This window comes from Paroedura picta, chromosome 3 (assembly GCF_049243985.1).
Source record: "Paroedura picta isolate Pp20150507F chromosome 3, Ppicta_v3.0, whole genome shotgun sequence".
NCBI lineage: Eukaryota > Metazoa > Chordata > Lepidosauria > Squamata > Gekkonidae > Paroedura > Paroedura picta.
Genome location: NC_135371.1, coordinates 17,111,030 through 17,131,226, shown reverse-complemented (window position 1 = coordinate 17,131,226; position 20,197 = coordinate 17,111,030). Strand labels below are relative to the sequence as shown.

At 45.5% G+C, this 20,197-nt stretch overlaps 1 protein-coding gene and 1 long non-coding RNA gene across 5 annotated transcripts in view; one reads left to right on the top strand and one right to left on the bottom strand.

Moving 5' to 3' along the window:
- FAM107A (family with sequence similarity 107 member A) overlaps window positions 1-19,348 on the top strand; it is a 66,640-nt gene extending 47,292 nt beyond the window's left edge. For 2 of the 3 annotated variants that reach the window (XM_077324980.1, XM_077324981.1), the window contains 2 exons: window positions 6,204-6,360; window positions 15,542-19,348. In XM_077324980.1, the coding sequence (XP_077181095.1) occupies window positions 6,204-6,360; window positions 15,542-15,649 (265 nt within the window). In that variant the 3' untranslated portion in view covers window positions 15,650-19,348. Of the gene's footprint in view, window positions 1-6,203; window positions 6,361-15,120; window positions 15,294-15,541 lie in introns of all 3 variants that reach the window. The other variant, XM_077324979.1, reaches the window with a different exon arrangement.
- The window catches only part of LOC143831719 (uncharacterized), an 81,939-nt gene that overhangs the window by 60,288 nt on the left and 1,454 nt on the right, over window positions 1-20,197 (bottom strand). Inside the window, exons 2-3 of one of the 2 annotated variants that reach the window (XR_013228943.1) lie at window positions 15,739-15,839; window positions 5,863-6,024 (exon numbers count right to left, since the gene is read on the bottom strand). This is a non-coding gene — a long non-coding RNA (uncharacterized LOC143831719). The remainder of the gene's footprint in view (window positions 1-5,862; window positions 6,025-15,738; window positions 15,840-20,197) is intronic. The other variant, XR_013228944.1, reaches the window with a different exon arrangement.

Genomic DNA, 20,197 nt, shown 5'->3' with positions numbered 1-20,197 from the left:
TTAGATTAGAGTGGATTGAAAATTTGGATATTAGAATTCAGGGGGATTGTCCAGTCTGCATAACCATTGTACCTACTTAGGTATGTAACTTTACCATACGATAAATAATAATAAATAAATAAATCTTAGCTTAACCTACCTTACAGGATTGTTGTAAGAACAAAATGGGAAAGGCAGAATCTAGTGCTCTTTTCTGAACTCAGGGCAGGATGAAAATATACTGCCTATATCAGTATTTACGTGTGTTGGTTCCGTGCCACAACCTCGAGTTCCTTCTATCTATATTTAACATCACAAAGCTGGATTGAACTTGCATCCCTATAGTTCTGTCCGTACGGAAGATGCCCTCACAAAATTCAGATCACATTTTATAATCTCCTCCTGGTTTCTTGTGGCATCCATGGAGTCAAAAGGCTGTTAACCACAGCCTGAGATCTCTCAAAGTCCCACAAAGAGATAAACACATTTATTAGATGCAAGACACACAACCATCTTGTCAGGACATCCGCTAGCTTTATTTGCTTTATTCAAGACGTAACTTGTTTGGAAAGGGCAAACAGAGAGCGGTTACAATATGGGGAGAGCTACCGAGAGGTGACACGCAGAGAAGTCCATTTCAGTGCCGCACACAACCTCATCAAGGAGCAAGCATGGGCCGTTGCTGATTGGCAGCCTTGTCTCAACATAATTTGGGAACTGTCTGCCTTAGCCCAAGCAGTGTTGTGGGAAAACTCCCTCTCTAAGCTTTTAGTGAAACATCAGAGGACATTCTCTACAATCATAAGATCATACCCTTGTGTTAGGGGGCGGGGGGAGTATGTTTGTGTGCTTATTGTTTTGGACATTTAGGATTATGAACTTCCAGTTGGGAGTCTGGCATTCTCCCAGAATTATAACACATCTCCATACTACAGAGATTAATTCTACAGGAGAAAATGGTTGTTTCAGAAGGCGGGCTCTAAGGCATTGTCCTCCGCTGAGGTCTCTCCCCTCCCTAGGCTCCGCTCCCTATTCTCCAGGAATTATCAGTCAACTCAATGATATCACATTACTCTTGAGCTCACTGATCTTCCCAGACTCCACCACCCCCAGGTTCTGCCTCCAGATTTCTAGGAATTTCCCAAATCAGTGAGCAATTTTATGTTTGAGCCTCCCTTGATCCTGTTAAGATGGCGCACTACAGGAAATCCCCCCTGCAACCAGGGGTGTGTGCCTGCAGAGCCATGCTGTGCCTTCAAAATGGCAGGGTTAAACATCGCCTCCCCTCCCCACCACCTCCAGCACCTTTTAGCCATTTCAGTGATGTTTTCCATCTTTTACTGGATGAGCTGCACTGCAGCATTACAGCATGTCTCAGTAGGCACATGAAAAGTGAAGGTGTTAGGCCTAAAATCTTCATGCAAAATGCACAAAAGCCAAAATGACTAAAGTTCCAATAATACAAAATAAGTCAGGCAAGAAAACGTCTGGGTGAAGCAAAGAGAAAAGGTTCTTTTGCACCAAATTGGGAGATCAAACAGCACGGCAAAGATGGCTGAAGAAACAGGGTTGGAGAAACAGTTTTAATACTTTGCATTCCCATACTTTTACAGTATCCATCATTGACTGGTCCACGCACAGATGCTAAATATTTAGGATGGTGTTGGGGCTGGTCAGATACCAGCTCCGTTATTTGGAATCAAACAGAACTCTCTCTGGTGTCATGAGTAGGCATCAGAGTATCACTTCCAAAATCATTCACATGGGAATTGCCCTTGGATGGGCACATCCTTTGCCTTCAGTTGGTAACAATTACAATATGAAGGAACAGTGTATTACTAGTACTGGATTCCATGAAGCACGCCCTGTACGTGCTGTCTCTGCTGACCTTCTGAATGAATTTTGGTAACTTCTGGCCTGGGGCAGCATGCATGCAGGTTATGATTCAGCTTAACAGCTCTACAGAACAATGACGACGAGTACTCTTGCAAACTACGGCTCTAATAAGAAATAACCCCACAATTCCTACAAAGCTAGCTTTCCTGAGGTATTTTCTCTCAGGCCTATCAAAGGGGAGATATTGAAATAAGCATTATGTCTGTGCTTTTACCTGGTTTCTATCCTTCCCCCACTTGCCGCCATGAGATGTGCAATTTTACTCCCCCTTGTGGAAGAAACCTGACATAACAAGGAATAAAGCCAGGCTTCACGTAACTGGTTTCACAGGCCCTGTCTTCGGAATAACTTTGCTCATGCATACCGTTCTTGAAGCTTTAAGAATCCCCCTACCCACACTGTTCCTCTTTCCCTCCTCCTGACAACGGCCGTATCCTTATCTTGCCTTGCTTCCTGCTTTTCTTTCCACCCACCAACTAACCCAAATTTTATCTTCTCCTCTTCTTCCCCTAATTTTGTCATTCATTTACTTCACATCTATCCCACCTTTCTCCATAATGGAGAACTTAACCAAATGCAGTCCCAAATAAACCTGTCGTCAGCTGCTTCCTAAAAATCAGAAATGAGGAGGGCTCATAGGACTGCCACTGAAAAGACCATCTCTCATGTACCTACCAAACTAGCTTCTTTGATTTATGGGATAATCGGGGGGGGGGGCTTTTCCTATGATCTTAATTCCTGGGCAAGAACATACAAGAGAAGGTGGTCCTTCAGTTACCCAGGTCCCAGGCCCCGTTAAAACGGAAAGGTTAAAATTGAAATCTTGAATTGGGCTTTGGAGTGAATTGGTAACCAGCATAATTGCTGTAATATCAGGGTAGGTGAACAAACCGGTCAGTCCTAGAGGAGATCAGCCCTGACTGCCCCTTAGAAGGCCAGATCCTGAAGATGAAACTCAAATAGTTTGTCCACCTCATGAGAAGGAAGGACTCCCTGGAGAAGAGCCTAATGCTGGGAGCGATCGAGGGCAAAAGAAGAAGGGGACGACAGAGGATGAGGTGGCTGGATGGAGTCACTGAAGCAGTCGGTGCGAACTTAAATGGACTCCAGGGAATGGTAGAGGACAGGAAGGCCTGGAGGATCATTGTCCATGGGGTCGCGATGGGCTGGACACAACTTCGCACCTAACAACAACAACAACAACAATATGTTCTGGATAGCTAGTCCCATCCACTCCTCAAGGGTAACCCCAATCACAGTGTATCGCAATATTCCAGTCTAGATTTAACTAAGCCATGGATCTGACTAGATCTGACTGACCCAGAACAGATGCAGTTGACACATCAGCTGAAGCTGGACAAGAACACTCCTAAGTGATTGAGGGATGCTTGCTGGGGAACAGAATTATTGTTGCATGGTTGCTAGGAAACAGAATTATTGACAGGGAAAGGCTGAGGTCTAGGCAGAAACCTTTTCAAAGTTAAAGAGAACATAATTCAGAAGTGGTAGTTTGTGTGTGTGTGTTTGTGTGCCCACATGGAAAACAGGCTACCAAGCACTTTCCCCCAAAATGTGGCCTTGGCCCTCAATTTGCAAGATCTGAGAATGGCTCTCAACTATAGGAAATTTTGGAGAACATTAATTCAGAGAGTCACCATAAGTTGGAAGTGCACTTCATACACATGCTGAATGTAAGAGCAGGCAGCTGCAACAAACAAAATATAACAGAACAAATTCTCTTAAACATATCAACCAATCTATTGTTTACAGCTCCATGTTACAACCACATCTGTTCCAGTCCTACTGACAGAGATTCTCACCTGAGGGATCTACACCAAAAAACTCCAGGTCTTAACAGGGATATCGGTTTCTTATGTCTCTACATATGCTAATCTCATTCAGAACTTACAAATGTATTCTCACCAAAAAGGGTCATGCATCCACTTTATTTTATTGTGTTTCTTATTTGGTATACTAGATTGGAATAGAAATTGTAATGTAATGCAATGAATAGTGGAATGTAACAGTTTGGAATGTATTTCTTTGGACTGGTAGAGGAACCCTGCACAACCAATCTCAGCATCTTAAAGAAATAGATGCTGTTGTCTATCTTCATGTCTAAGAGGAGACAAATGGAGTGTGGCAACAGGGTCTCAGTAAATCACTCTCAGCATTCCACAATTAAGAAAGGTGCATTTACACATCAACCCCCAATTATGATATATTTATTCGCTTCACAATGTTTTCTCCTGGAATTAAATTCAAACAAACGGTGACCATAAACTCAGCTTGTTATTCCTGTTTGGCCCTTGCATCTGTTAAACATCTTCATTATTTTATGAATGGACTGGTAACTTTCATTTCAATGTATCTGAAGAAGTGTGCAGACACACAAAAGCTTAAACGTTGAATAAATGTTGTTGGTTTTAAAGGTGCCACTGGACTCAGATTTTGTTCTGTTGCTTCAGACCAACATAGCTACCCACCTTAATCCAAACTGAGACAGTCTATGCTGAATTCAACCCTAAGATTATTGGTGAAATTCCTCCCTCTGCTGGAGAAAAGGAAGAAAATATAATCCTAATAAATCTGTGAATGATTTAATACACATACTTCATTAAGACATGTAATTATGCACTTATTACTTCGAATGATGATTGTTTAATAAAGTTTTGTGAATTCATTCATTTTACCACAGAGTTTGAATTTATTTTATCCAACTATGCCTGGAATATGGTCCAGGGTTCCCAAAGTATTAAGGATGCACCTATTTTATAACAAAGAGTCACAGAATATTGTCTAGAAAGAGGGGGGGCAGATTTTGGGATCACAGTTTGTACTAATAAAGGTAAAGGTAAAGGTATCCCCTGTGCAAGCACCAGGTCATGTCTGACCCTTGGGGTGACGCCCTCTAGCGTTTTCATGGCAGACTCAATACGGGGTGGTTTGCCAGTGCCTTCCCCAGTCATTACCGTTTACCCCCCAGCAAGCTGGGTACTCATTTTACCGACCTCGGAAGGATGGAAGGCTGAGTCAACCTTGAGCCAGCTGCTGGGATCGAACTCCCAGCCTCATGGGCAGACAGCTTCAGACAGCATTTCTGCTGCCTTACCACTCTGCGCCACAAGAGGCTCTTTTATGGATTAATTATGTCCACTGATGCCTAACATACTAGATTGGGTTCATAAAATGTTTCACAACTATACAGTCTTTTAGAAGTTTGCGACCATTATAATCTCCATAGCCTTTCCTTATGGCAGCCTCTCCCAACTTTTTTACCATTGAGAAACTCCTGAAATATTCTTTAGGCACTGCAAAACCCCAGACGTGGCACAATTGTGCAGAATATGATAGGGAAGTGTAGCTGTAGACATGCCCACCTGGGTCCCCTCCCCTCTCCACCCCCTCCAGGCCCATCATTGGCCATTTTGGAAGGGAGTAGGGGCGGGTTGATATGACTGTTGTTGTTGTTAGGTGTGAGTCGTGTCCGACCCATCGCGACGCCATGGACAATGATCCTCCAGGCCTTCCTGTCCTCTACCATTCCCTGGAGTCCTTTTAAGTTTGCACCGACTGCTTCAGTGACTCCATCCAGCCACCTCATTCTCTGTCGTTCCCTTCTTCTTTTGCCCTCGATCACTCCCACTAGTTTATGACTATGTGTGGCCATATCTCCCAATAAATATGAGCATTTGACTGCAAATATTTAAGAAATTTAAAATATATATATTAAAATTTTAACTAACTCCCATCCATTCAGGAAACCCTTTCAGAGCTGTCAAGAAGAGTTGAGAAAGCCTGTCTTATGGGAACAAGAACTATGCTCTATCCATGCAGCCAGCATCTACTCAGATTCCTTTCTGCCGATTCCCAACTGCTGAAAGAAAGAACCCCGTCACCCTCTGCCTCTGCCACAACCGTACACTTTCAGAAAGGTTTGGTTGAAAGAAAACCAAGCAAATATTTAACCATATCATTTTTCATCACCTTTCCATGTTCCTGGGGGAGTTCGGGGAAACTTGGTATGGTTCCTGTGACCGATTTGTGTTCAGAAATTCAGTGGCTGAGTTTTGCTGTTTTTCTTGGAATTCCAATATCTCGGAATTCACAATTTCCACTTCTACCATTGTTGTTAAAGTTATGGGAGCCCTGCCAGAGAGAGAGAGAGACAGAGAGAGAGAGAGAGAGGGAGAGAGAGAGAGAGAGAGAAATGGTAGTCCTATTCCAGGATTTGTGCCATTGTTACAGAAATAAATCAGAATTGAATTTCTCCCAGTATGTCTCCCTAAAGCGTAATGCTAATTGACCTATTCTCTCCTTCCCTTCAGAGGAATGGGGGTGGAGAGCAAGCCTGAACTGCAGCGAGTGCTGGAGCATCGGCGACGAAACCAGTTGATAAGACAGAGGCAGGAAGAAGAAGAGGCAAAGAAACTGAAGTCTCCCTTTGAACAAGAGCTCATGAAGAGGCAACAGAGGCTGGACCAGGTAGGAGATGACCCTGAAATCAGTGGCGTTTGTTTACACCAATGGAAGAGTCACCCAGTGCAAAAGGAGTATTTGCATCATACTTCCTATGAAGGCTTCTGCAGTCCTCTTCACCAGTAGTCCCCAACCTGCGGGCCGCAGCCCGGTGCCGGGCCGCGAAGGCCATGGCGCCGGGCCGCGGCTCCCTCTCCCCGCCCCCCCAGCAGTAAAAAACTTCCCAGGCCGCAAGCTTGCGGCCTGGGAAGCTTCTTACTGCGGGAGGGCGGGGAGAGGGAATCCGGGCCGGGCTGCGCCCGCGCATTGCGCATGCGCAATATGCGGGCGCGGCCCGATGCGTGGGCGCGGCCCGATGCCCTGCCGGTCCCCAGCCTCAGAAAGGTTGGGGACCACTGCTCTTCACCATTCAGAAGCTCCATGGTCACTTGGCATGAATCACCCAGTTCCTGTGTAATGCTCAGTTCTTTGGTGTTAGAGCTAATTGGGCCCTGTGGTTCTTGTCACTGCAAGGTAGAACTGGTTGCGGGCCACTGGGCCGAATTACACGGTACCTCAGATGTACGTACTCTCTGTTTGCCCTCCCACGTTTCCTCACATGTTCTGTTTTTTCCCTCCCCTTCCTGTTTCATGGCAAACTACAATAAGATCTGCCATCCAAACTGAAGCATTCCTGATGGTAATTCATGCAGCATGGTTACCACTAAGTTTCACATTTGAGTTGGGCTTTGAATTGGGGTGATCCAATAATCATCCCAGTAATTATTTCCTAGTGCAGGGGTGACCAAACTGTAGCTCTCCAGATGTCTATGAACTACAATGCCCATGAGCACATGCTGGCAGGGGCTCATGGGAATTGTAGTCCATGGACATCTGGAGAGCCACAGTTTGGCCACTCCTGCCGAGGGTACCAACTGTAGAGAATTTTTAGCATAGCCTTCTAATGGAGCACAATGTCAAAGGCTACAGCTGGTGCCCATAGTTTGTCTGATGAGCCCTTTGGGGCAAAACCACAAAGTTAGGAATAACTCAGCAGGAACTAATTTTGCCGAGTGCTAATTGGCTGGCTCTTCTAGCAGTCACAAAAACGCATACCCCATCCCTTGGCCAAAGCAGCATTTCCAAAATTTTATTGTTTGTTTGCTTTCATTATTTATTATTATCTGCCTTTCTCGCTGGGATTCAGAGGTGGATTACACAGAGGGAATCAATACTATCAACAAGTTGGAGCATCCAGTAAACAATGCAATAGGATTCTGGGTTGGAGAACCAACCTGAAATCTAGAAACAGAAGAGAGACAAATCAAGTAGTATCACAGCACACTAAAATTACATAGTCAGATCCTTTTTAAAGAGAGCTATATACCCAGATAAGAGCCTCTTGTGGTGCAGAGTGGTAAGGCAGCAGATATGCAGTCTGAAAGCTCTGCCCATGAGGCTGGGAGTTCGATCCCAGCAGCCGGCTCAAGGTTGACTCAGCCTTCCATCCTTCCGAGGTCGGTAAAATGAGTACCCAGCTTGCTGGGGGGTAAACGGTAATGACTGGGGAAGGCACTGGCAAACCACCCCATATTGAGTCTGCCATGAAAATGCTAGAGGGCGTCACCCCAAGGGTCAGACATGACCAGTGCTTGCACAGGGGATACCTTTACCTTTATATACCCAGATGTCTCCAAACGTGTTGATTTTGCCTGTAGCTTTAGAATTATGAGATTGGGTAGAGGGCGCCACCGGAAAATGATCCTCATGGGGATGGAAACAAACACAAAATGGCTGCCACTAGGGGATGGACCCAATCACAAAACACTGGAAGATTCAACAAAATAATAGAAGCTTCCAAACTGAGCATCCTATAATATAGGCAGCCCTTTCTGAATGAGTGCTCTCTGCAGGAAAAATGGGCTTCTGGGCCTTTTTGCTGTGCCTCTTGTTAGTGGAGAAACCCCCACTTTTGGCTGTTTCCTTTAGGAGAGAAATACTTTGGGAAAGAAGGAAGTGGGCATTAGGGAGGTACACAAAGTTCGGTATGATTTTGATTTGGCCCCAATTGATTTGTTTATACCCCATTCACTGGTTCAGCACAGTGATTCAGGTTCCTACCATTCGGGTTTACCTGAATTGATTCAACTCCATTGGAGCCTGACAAACAGCTGATGCTACGGATAGCTGGTTCTCGCCTTGGACCAGTCTGCTGGGCAGACATTTCAGGAGCCGAATCAGTCAAATCAAGCCCATCTTCTTCAATGCAACCCATTTAAACTAGTGGGGATTGCAATTTGACATGTATAAGTCAGCATTGATTCAAGCTTTTCGGGCTTATCTGATCCAAATCACACATCCCTAGTAGGTCAGTTTGGTGTAGTGGTTAGGAGTGCAGACTTCTAATCTGGCATGCCAGGTTCGATTCTGCACTCCCCCACATGCAGGCAGCTGGGTGATCCTGGGCTCACCACAGCACTGATAAAGCTGTTCTGACGGAGCGGTAATATCAGGGCTCTCTCAGCCTCACCCACCCCACAGGGTGTCTGTTGTGGGGAGAGGAAAGGGAAGGCGATTGATTGTAAGCCGTTTTAAGCCTCCTTCGGGTAGGGAAAAGCGGAATATAAGAACCAACTCTTCTTCTTCTTTACTAGAAAAAACACAGTTGGGATCACGGGGTGCTCAGGCCTTAATCCACTAGGAAATGTCATGCTCAGGCTCTACTGTCAAATTTCCAAGAGATTCCCAACCTAGATCTGGCAGCCCTACCCCTCCATGCCCTGCTGGTGGCCAGATGGAATCTAGAAACACTAAGAACAGGACAGCAAGTACATTGCTGCACATCAAACAGTTCTTGGATTAAAATCTTAATTAAATTATTGGCAAAACACCACATCTATCTCCTGAAGGGACAATTATCAACAGACTATGGCATGTTTTTTTCCTTAATATATGCATTTTTTCTTAATAAAGGCAGGTGCCTTCTCCCACCCAGCTTAATTGCAAACATCTCCGAACAATGCAAGACAAATCACGAGAAGGCAAATGCATCCCGATTTAGTGGGAACATTCCCGTAAGCTCCGTTGGAACAAAGCAATTAAACATTTTTTTTATTAAAGGCAATACCTCACGGCCTTTTAGATGGCGTAAACTCATCTGTAGGAGATGTAATTAGCTGCTTCATTTTCCTTGGCTTTATTTTGTTTTAATTCCTCATTATTATTATTTTTGAATGTGGTTGTCGTAGTTTCCTAATTAGGGTGGCTTATTGCGATCAAAAGCTGATAAAAGCATGCCCTAATCATGTTTTCCCTAACAGCTTTTAAGAGGATTTTTTTCTTCCTCAACTGAAACGAAGTCCCAGCAGCAATTTGAATTCCATCATTTTTGGGGTGAAGAGAAAGCATTTTATGGCGTATGTTGTTCTGTAGTATTTATGGGAGAACTGCTGAGTACTTGTTGTTGTTGTTAGGTGCGAAGTTGTGTGTGACCCATCACGACCCCAAGGACAATGATCCTCCAGGCCTTCCTCTCCTCTACCATTCCCCGGAGTCCATTTAAGTTTACACCGACTGCTTCAGTGACTCCATCCAGCCACCTCATTCTCTGTCGTCCCCTTCTTCTTTTGGCCTCGATCGTTCCTAGCATTAGGCTCTTCTCCAGGGAGACCTTCCATCTCATGAGGTGGTCAAAGTATTTGAGTTTCATCTTCAGGATCTGGCCTTCTAAGGAGCAGGCAGGGCTGATCTCCTCTAGGACTGACCAGTTTGTTCGCCTTGCAGTCCAAGGGACTCGCAAGAGTCTTCTCCAGCACCAGAGTTCAAAAGCCTCAATTCTTTGACACTCAGCCTTCCATATGGTTCAACAGAATTATTATGATTTAGCCCTAGAAAAGAAAATAAGGCTAAGAAAAGTTGGAGGCAGTGGGAAAAGAGGACGATCCAACATGTGATGGATTGACTCAAGAGAGGATGCTACAGCTCTCAGTTTGCAAGGCCTGAGCAAAACTGTCAATGATAGGACATTCTGAAGATCATTCCTTCATGGGGTCACCAGAACTCAGAAGGGACTTGACTGTTGGCTATATCAGACTATACAAATCCCCACTTTGCCATGAAAACTGCCTGGGTTTCTGGAAACTAACAGTCAATTTCCTCTCAGTCTAACCTACTTCACAAGGCTGCTGTTGTAAGAACAAAATGGAGGACGGGAGAATGATGGTATAGAAGAAGAAGAAGAAGAAGAAGAAGAAGAAGAAGAAGAAGAAGAAGAAGAAGAAGAAGAAGAAGAAGAAGAAGAAGAAGAAGAAGAAGAAGAAGAAGAAGAAGAAGAAGAAGAGTTGGCCGCAGTTCTCCTCATCCTCCTCCCCGGCTCCTGCCTCAGGGGCTGCCCTGCCATTCTGCTGCCGGCTCACCTTTGGTGCTTTCCAGCGGCCGCCATGGCTGGCGCCCCCCTTCGGTGTGGCACTGCGCAGCTGCTGCGTCAGGGGTGCTGGTGGGAAAGCAAGTGGAGCAGGGGCTCAGGCAGCAGCGGCGACGTCCCTCAGCAAAAGACTACCCCCCCCCCCAGGCCTCAGTAAAATTGTCAAGCGTTGACCGGTCCCCGGTGATAAAAAGCTTGGGGACCGCTGCTCTACAGTTCTTGTCTCTTTTGTTGTTGCTATTTAAATTAAGAGGACGCATGATTTCTCTAACACATGCGGCTTACTCCTGTTCTTATACTAACAGGAAAGGACTTTTAACCATATCCACAAACAGCTCTTGTAAAGATAAGGTAAAGGTAAAGGTATCCCCTGTGCAAGCACCGAGTCATGTCTGACCCTTGGGGTGACGCCCTCTAGCGTTTTCATGGCAGACTCAATACGGGGTGGTTTGCCAGTGCCTTCCCCAGTCATGACCGTTTACCCCCCAGCAAGCTGGGTACTCATTTTACCGACCTCGGAAGGATGGAAGGCTGAGTCAACCTTGAGCCGGCTGCTGGGATCGAACTCCCAACCTCATGAGCAAAGCTTTCAGGCAGCTGCCTTACCACTCTGCGCCACAAGAGGCTCTTGGGCCTTGTAAAGATAAACCACCCTTTAGTGATTATTCCCACCCCCAACCCGTAATTACTCCATATTTTTCTTAAAAGGGTTTTGGGGGCCCTAAACTTTTGCTAGATCATGAGTCCACTTTTTTGGGGGGGGGCCTGTAATTAAAGGATTTGAGGATGAACGCTTCAGGAGGGTCTTGCTATAGGGGGTTTGACTTTGTTCTTTTAAGCTCAGCTTTTGGGTGTGTTAATCAACTGATCAAAAGAGAACTCCCAGCATATTTACAGCCTCTTTTTTACTATTTTGCAGGGGTGGCAAAACTGTAGCTCCCCACAGGTCCCACGAGGGTTTAAACTTTGTACAGAATGGTACCAGCTGGAAATTGGGGGTGGGGGGATCAAAGTAGTTCAGCAGTGGAGTTGGCTGCTTAAGGTGGTGGTGAGCTCGCCCTCACTGGCAGTCTTCAAGCAGCAGCTGGATAGATATCAAGGATGCTTTAGGCTGATCTTGCACTGAGCAGGGGGTTGGACTAGATGGCCTGTATGGTCCTTTCCCACTTAATGGTTCTATGATTCTACTTGTGATTGGATCTCCTTCTTTTCCCAGAGTAGCTGCATTGATCTGCAATCCAGCAGAGACATTCAAGTTCAGCAGCACCCAAACAACCAAGAAGAGTTTCAGGGTATGAGCTTTTGAGAGTATCTGACAAAGGGAGCTTTGACTCTCAGGAGCTTCTACCCGGAAAATCTTCTCGGTCTCCAGTATGGCAGTTCTCAAACTCAAATCCTAGTAGTCTCCAATAACCAAGCAAATTTCCATGGCCAAGCAAGCATTTGAACCTGCCTCTTCCAGAAGGGAGTCCAACACTCTAAGCAATAAACAATACTGGTTTTAATATGAACTTTAATAGTGTTGCCCTGTTTTTTTCTGAGCTAAAAAAACGATTAGAATGTTGGACACCCCAGTTCTCTTGCAGCTCTGATTATTTCCAGAGCTAATAACTCCATTTTAGTTCTGTTGATCCTATAACCAGATACTTTTCTGTAGTATCCCACGGAGACCAAGTTCTTCGAAGCCTTCAAGCAAGAAGTTATGCTTTTATAGTTTGCTCTCTTACTCATAGATCCCTTTGATACCTTGAAGAGTTCTTCTTCTGGCTGCTAATGGGAGCATACTGATCACAAACCATTAAGCCAATAAAGGGCACCTTTGATTATATCCACAAAGTAAGAATAATTTTAAGCCTTACAGTGTCAAATTTGTTTGCTCTTGGATGATTACATTCTGTCAGTTTGTGATTGGAAACACCTAGAGATTTTGGATGTGTAAAATGGGGAGGGGAGGGCTTGAGGAAGGGAGGGACTTCAGTAAGGTATAAATGCCATTTAGCTCCTCCTCCATAGCACCCATTTTCTCCTACGTAACTGAGTTCTGTCATCCTGAGACTAGTAGTAATTCCAGGAGATCTCCAACCACTAACTGAAGGTTGGTGACTCTGGGGTCAGGTGAAACACTGTAAATAATAGATAGGGCACATCTAGAATTATTTATTTACATCCTTTCTTCATGCCATGATTTTTGGGATGATGTAACTTTATACCAGTTTTTGGAGGGCATTCCCAGGCTGGGACTGCATAGGGAGATGACTAGGGAGGGGCACAAACTTGCACATGACCCTTTGTTTGTGATGAGTTTGGGCCAGTTCATGGTTCTCAAATGGCAATCCAACCACAACCAAGATTCATGGTGAGCAAAAAGCAGGGATTTAAACCCCTGCTTTCTTCTCTCTGAAAAAGTCACCAAAACAATTGGGAGCAGGCTGCTCCTGGCAGCTCAGCTGATTAGATTGGAAACAGCTGGCCTGTGGGAGCAGCCTGCTCTCATGGCTCAGCTGATTCGGGCTGTAGACAGCTAAACCTTCTCCTGTGACTCACTTATTAAAAAAGGCTTTCTCGAGTTCAGCTCTGAACCATTTAAACCACTGCTTCCTGCTCTCCACAGCTTTTTTTAGGGAGAAGAAAGCAGTAGTATAAACACCTCAAAGCTATTTAAATTCCTGCTTTCTACTCAAATAGAGGCAGGGAGTAAAAAGCAAGGATCGTGAACCCCTATGAATTGATTCAATTCAGTAACCAACCTCCTGGTTTGTATGGGTCTACAGTTCATTTCGTGGTACGACCATGAACCGAAGAACAACATTCTGTTCATGCCCATCTCTAGAGCTAACTAACTCCTGCCATATCCCCGAGTCCACTCCTTCCCAGGTGGTACAAATGGTTGCACCGGTAGTGCTTCAGTGTGGTCTGCTGAGTAGCTGCACCAGTGGTCAGTCATAGTGCAGTGACAAGAGTGGGCTACACTCTTTCTGAGATTCAGCATTTCCGAGATTCAGCATAGCTCTGAAATATGCAGGCATAGCAGCTGGTTGGCTCCCTGCTCCTGGATTGCATTGCTAACCTATCCAGTTGCTTCCTAGTAACCTACAGCAGTGGTCCCCAACCCGCGGGCAGCGGCCCGGCAGGCTTTGGCGCCAGGCCGCGACTCCTTCTTCCCTCCCCCCCCCCCCCGAAGCTAGAAGCTCGCCTGCCGGGCACAAACGCGCATGCGCGGAAGTCCGCGCATGCGCGTTTGCGCTGGGTCTGCCGCGCGTGCGCGGGCCCCCGGACTGCCCTTTCCCCCCACTACGCTGCAGCGGTCCGCAGCGGGCGAAAGCTTGCGGACCGCTGACCTACAGGGTTTATTAAAATTTCCATTCCATCATCCAATGGACATTTCTGCTGTCTTTACAATAATTGAATAGATTCAGTGAGATTTTCTCTTGTTTTATCACCATCTCTTTTTCATGCTGCTGACTGTAAAGTTCATGAACTCTTTACTTCTATCTCAATTCGTTTGCTGCAAGTTCCAAGACTGTTATACTGAAGAATCTCCCTGATTTTTTAATTCTAAATTCTTGGAATAAATCATCTTGTTTAAAAAGCCAAGTGTCTTCAATGAAGTTATAAATCCTTCTGTTTCTTTAAAATGCATTTGACAGCTGCATGATAAGACGGTGTTTGGCATTCTATTGGAATATCAGCTTGTCAGATAACGAGACAAGAATAAAACCAGTCCTGAAGTAACTTGAACGTGGGTGAGAGTGAAAAATATAACTCTTCTTTTGAGGGTTAAAAAACCTGCAAATTTGAATGCATTGAAAATACTCTAGTTCTCTTTGAAATATCTTTGATAACGGATTAGCAGAGGCTTTTTCTTATCTAACAATAATCTTTCATAGTTTGGCTGTAATATTCCATTAAAATTGCAACTAATTATAACAGGGGTAGTCAAACTGCGGCCCTCCCCTGCCAGGGGCTCCTGGGAATTGCAGTCCATGGACATCTGGAGGGCCGCAGTTTGACTACCCCTGAATTATAACATTGTCCTCTTTAAAGAGTGCAAATGACAAATCCACCTTGAACTAGAGACATTGAAGTTAGATTTTTGCTGTGGGGCTAATTGTTATAGAGTTCTTTTATTGTAACTTAATGTATTGCATTTTATGGTTTTATTGTCTGTAAACCGCCTTGAGCAGTGTGGGAAGGGGACAGACCTGGGTCGGTGTGTGCACAGCTATGCTTCCCAACCATCTTCTGCATGATCATGCCATATCTGGGGTTTCTTGAAGCCTGAAGAATGTTTCAGGGGTTTCTCAGTGGTAAAATGGTTGAGGAAGGCTAGAGCAGACCTTTCTTGCTTCTCTCTTCCACTGCAGCCCAGTGTTATAAGAGCTTCCTATTTCCCAGGAGCAACATTTTGGAAGACATGTTGGGCTGAAAGAGGAGGGGAAGTTGAGAAAGGTTGGATGCACTTCACTGGTGAAAATTCCTTCTGTCAGTGGAAATGCTCCAAGGGATCAAAGCAACTACTTCTTGATTAAATTCCCGGGTGAGCAATGAAAACTGCCAAATTAATAAGTATAATTAATTAATTAAATCATTTCCAAGGAGTGCATCACATGACTTTGTCTGCCCAATCTTCTGCTTCTTTAGGGCGTAAAGTCCTCTCTCGGGACTGGGCCAAGAGGAAGAGTTGAGTTAGATCATCCTTCTAGCAATATGGATCTCTGTAACAATTCGCCTATTCTTAAAAAAACAGCAACACAACAATACAAAGCCTGCCTTCCTTTATTTCAGATGGAGCGAGAACAAGAGAAGCAAGAAGAAAACGCACCAGAATTTATTAAGGTCAAAGAAAACCTCAGAAGGACATCAACGCTAACTGGAGCAGAGAAGGTGGCATAGCATCAACTGAGATCTTCTGTTGGTTCGAATACTTAAACACTGACATCTATGTATATGGTGGACACGGTTATGTCTTTGGGGCTACTTACTGTTTGTTAATGCTTGTCCCAGTAGAAATCCCCAACCTGGGCTTTTTCGTCATCACAAAAGATATATAACCAGCGCATAGGTGTCTTGCGCAGGAGAAGTACTGAAATGAGAAAATGCAAAGGGAGTGGGGGGATTGTTATTGCAATGTATTCCCTTCCTCTCAAGTATCTGGACAACATTAAAAACTAGTCCACTTCCTATTAATCTTCGTCTAACCACCAAAAGCCCCTGATCCAGCCCTCTGAGACCTTTAAGAAACCTTGCACATGTTTTTTTCCAACCAACCGTAAGGGCTAGGTCCATTTTTTCTAAAAACAAAGATGTCACAGGAGCTCCTAACACTGTGGAAAGGGAGATGCTACACAAGGAGCTATGGGCAATCATTCTGTGTGAGGATTTCAAGAACCTAAACCGGCAAGCGTTTTTGCAGCTTGCAGTAAAATTTAGAAGGCTGGTAGGGCTAATCTTTCCATTAAAGTAGCTTCTTGTAAAAATCCGGGAGGCAAGCCAAAAAAAAAAAAAGAAAAGAAAGGGAAAAGCTTGCCAGTTGGGAACAAGCTAGCTAACTCTTAGATAACATCCCCCTGTAAGTGCATGACTTATGGTACATCTAAGCGACAAAGCCCCAGCGCAAGCAATGACATCCGCCAGTTGTTTAAGGGATGTGGAGAAAATACGTCATCTCTATTTAGCATTGTTTCTGGGATCTGCTGGTCCTTCGTTGGCTTCAGTCATAATATGAGCCTTTGCAACTCCGAATGAAAAGAATAGGCTAGGCCGGGTAAAGTTGCATGGCTATTTCTAACCTTTGGACTGTGAAATTAGGGGAAGCGATGGGGTGACTGTCTTCCATGGGGAACTTTAAAGGCTTTACAGCAGTGGTCCCCAACTCCCAGTCCGGTGACCAGGACCAGTCCGTGGATCAGTCGGTACCGGGCCATGGCTCCTCCTTGTCCTCCTCCCTGGCTGCTGCCTCGGGGGCTGCCCTGCCAGTCTGCCGCTGCTCACCTTTGGTACTCTCCGGCGGCCACTATGGCTGGGGCTCCCCCTCGGCGTGGCACTGCGCAGGTGCTGCTGGCAGTGCCCCCCAGTGGGCGGCGGGAAGTCAGGGGCCCTGGCAGGAAAGCAAGTGGAGCAGGGGCTCAGGCGGGGACAATGTCCCTCAGCAAAAGACTAACCCCCCCCCCCGGGGCTCAGTAAAATTGTCAAGCATTGACCGATCCCTGGTGATAAAAAGATTGGGGACTGGTTTACAGGATGACAAAGTAATTTTTGTGTTGATCCAGAAGGTAGCAAAACCAAGGTTGATAAGGGAAAATTGGGGGATCGAGGTGGTGCATGGGGAGGCACAGAGACCAAAAGAAAAAAGAATAAAAGAGGCAGGTTTATAAGAGGTAGGGCTTCCAACTCTGTCTTGGGAAATTCCTAGAGATTTGGAATGGTCCCTGTGGAGAGAAGAATTTGAGGGCAGATTTCACAGAGAACGATGCTATATAATCGAGGTGCCCTCTGAAGCTGCTATTTTTGCCTCAAGAGAACTGATCTCTGTTTCCAGGAGGCTTGTTGCTCTTCCAGGAAAACTCCAGGCCTCACTAGGTTGCCTGGTATCCCTGGCAACCAGCAAGAAGGCAGGAGGGGGGGGGGACTTACCAGCAGTCAAAGAGGCCTACACTAGCACCCCAGGGTTGATGCTGGGAATGGAGCAACATCACTTCTGGCATGTGTTGGAAGCAACATCATCAAGTTGCTGGGGATGCTCTGGGATTTGGGCAAAAGCTTTATGGTAGAAGCCATTGTTACCATAGAGTTTTTACCCAAATTCCAGAGAATTCCCATGTCACCAGAGATGTGATGATGTCATGTTTGCTGTATACAAGGTGACGTCATGATCCTGCTGGTGGTGATGATTCTGAGACTCTTGTGTAGGCCTCCTCAGCTGACTGGCAGAATGTCAGGGCCTGCAGCTGGGTGATCCCCACCCCCTACTGTGGGGGATGGCACAGCTTGGTGGAGTGGTTAGGAGTGCAGACTTCTAATCTGGTGAGCCGGGTTTGATTCCCCACTCCTCCACATGCAGCCAGCTGGGTGACCTTGGGCTCAACACAGCACTGATAAAACTGTTCTGACCGGGCAGTGATATCAGGGCTCTCTCAGCCCCACCTCCCTCACAGGGTTCTGTTGTGGGGAGAAGAAAGGGAAGGCAACTGTAAGCCGCTTTGAGCCTCCTTTGGGTAGAGAAAAGCAGCATATAAGAACCAGCTCTTCTTCTTCTAGGCTCCACTTAGATGAATAGGCAGCATAGGAGCCGTGCCTCTGGCTCCCCAAAAGCTCTGCCTGGCTCTCTGTTTCTTTTAAGAAACCTTGCACGTGTTCTTCCAAGCAACCATAAGGACTAAATACGTTCTTTTTTAAAACAAGTAAATCTGAGGGTTATTGCATGTCAGGCTTAGATGACATGGGGGTGTTCCTGGCTGTCGTTCCCAGATCCAAAATCCAGTTAACCCTGTTGGTGCCAGTCGTGAATCGGCCAATTCTGGTGTCAAAAGCAGTAAACATGGGAAATCAGCAGGAGGGTTAGAGTTGTAATCCCATGCAGAATTACTCCATTCAAACACCACTTCAATCAGCGGGCTTAGACAGGAGTGATTGCACTCTTAGTGGACAGCTTTGCTCTAGGTGAAAAAAAATCAAGATTTTTTTAAAAGTCAGGATCAATCACAGGTGCCTCTTGTCCAACCATTGCACCCCTGACTCCTGGGTCAAAGACAAAAAGAGAAGGGCCTGATTTCGGTGCAAGCCTGGCTCTTTCCTGGCTTCATAAGAACATATAATAAGAACCCTGCTGGATCAAACCACTGGTCCATCTAGTCCAGCATGCTGTGTCAACACAGAGGCCATGAAAACGGATGGAGCATGAAAAACGTTGGCTGAAACTGTCCTCCTGGCCCTGGGATTTAGAGGTTTAGTGCCTCTGAATGTGGAAGTTCCCTTCAGTCACCATGGTCTTCTGTAGCCCTGACAGACCTCTCTTCCATGAATCTATCCAGTCTTTTTAAAGCCATCTATGCCAGGGGTAGTCAAATTGCAGCCCTCCAGATGTCCATGGACTACAATTCCCATGGACCCCTGCCATTGTTCGCTGGCAGGGGCTCATGGGAGTTGTAGTCCAGGGACATCTGGAGGACCACAGGTTGACTACCCCTGATCTATGCCTGTGGTCATCATTGCATCCTCTGGCAGAAAATTCCACCTTTTAACCACCCTCTTCCCAAGTCATGTCACACTCCAGGGCTGGTGTTTCCATTAGAGAGGGGCGGGTGGTGGATCTTGGAGCATCACTGTTACTCTTTCACCCACCACAAGGCTGCTATTCAGATTTTCTCCCCCAGGTACCACAGTGTCATCATGGCCTGTCTCTGATATAGATCTAATGATCTGTCAATCAAAGATGGCCTCAGTTGTCAGTCTTCCCCATTCCTGCCATGGTTCAGGTGGGCTGCCTAACGTTGGTTTATCTTTTAAAGTGTTGCATGTTAATTTATGCATTTCTATGTTCATCTCTCATCATTTTTTTAAAAAAAGAAAATAAACATGTTTTAAATTTACAAACTGCTTGTTGGGACTTTTGGACTTGGTTTTGTCCTGAGACCCTCCAGAGAAATAGAGCTGCAGAGTGACAGTGCGTTTTGAAAGTATTTAGTTATTAGTTACCTTTGTGGATAAGGCACAGATCCAGACACTGCACTTTTAAAAGAGAGTAATCTTTACTAGGAAAGATTATTTACAAACATATATCATATTAATCTGTTTCGGTCTCCATACTGAAGCAGAGTACAAAAGATTATAGAGTAGTTACAAAAGCAGCACATTGCAAGCCTCTATGGCTGGGCTGCAAGTAGACTACACATTAGCAGATAGCAAATGCTTGAGCCTAATGGAGTCTGCTCCTTGCATGCTGCAAAGCACACACTGAGCTGTTTTTCCCCAAAGAAAGAGGAAGTGGGTGGCAGCCAGCTCAAACAAAAGGAACTCACAGACTGTGTGCTTGGGTTTTTCTACTGCTCATGGTTGCAATCCCAGCACTGACCACTTGGCACCACTATTGAGCACACAGGTACAATTTAACTGCTTAAACAGCTTAACAACAGCCCTTTAGAGCTGACTTCACCAAATTACTTGCTGATTGCAGTTCTAATACTGCTTCAGGTGGAGAAGGGAGGATTCTTACATCATAGGCTTGAGTCAGTAGCCACCCTTGATCTTTCCTCTTGAAGTCTGTCTGAATACCTTTACAGCCATGATTTAAGAATTTGCCTTGGGAAAGAAGAAATAGATCATCCGCCTCCAAACAGTCAAACTGCCTCTGTTACTGTGTCAGGCAGAAGTCCCTTCAAGGCAGGGCCGTATCTCTCAGCCAAATAAAATCTGAATCCAGGGGCACCTTTAAGACCAACAGAG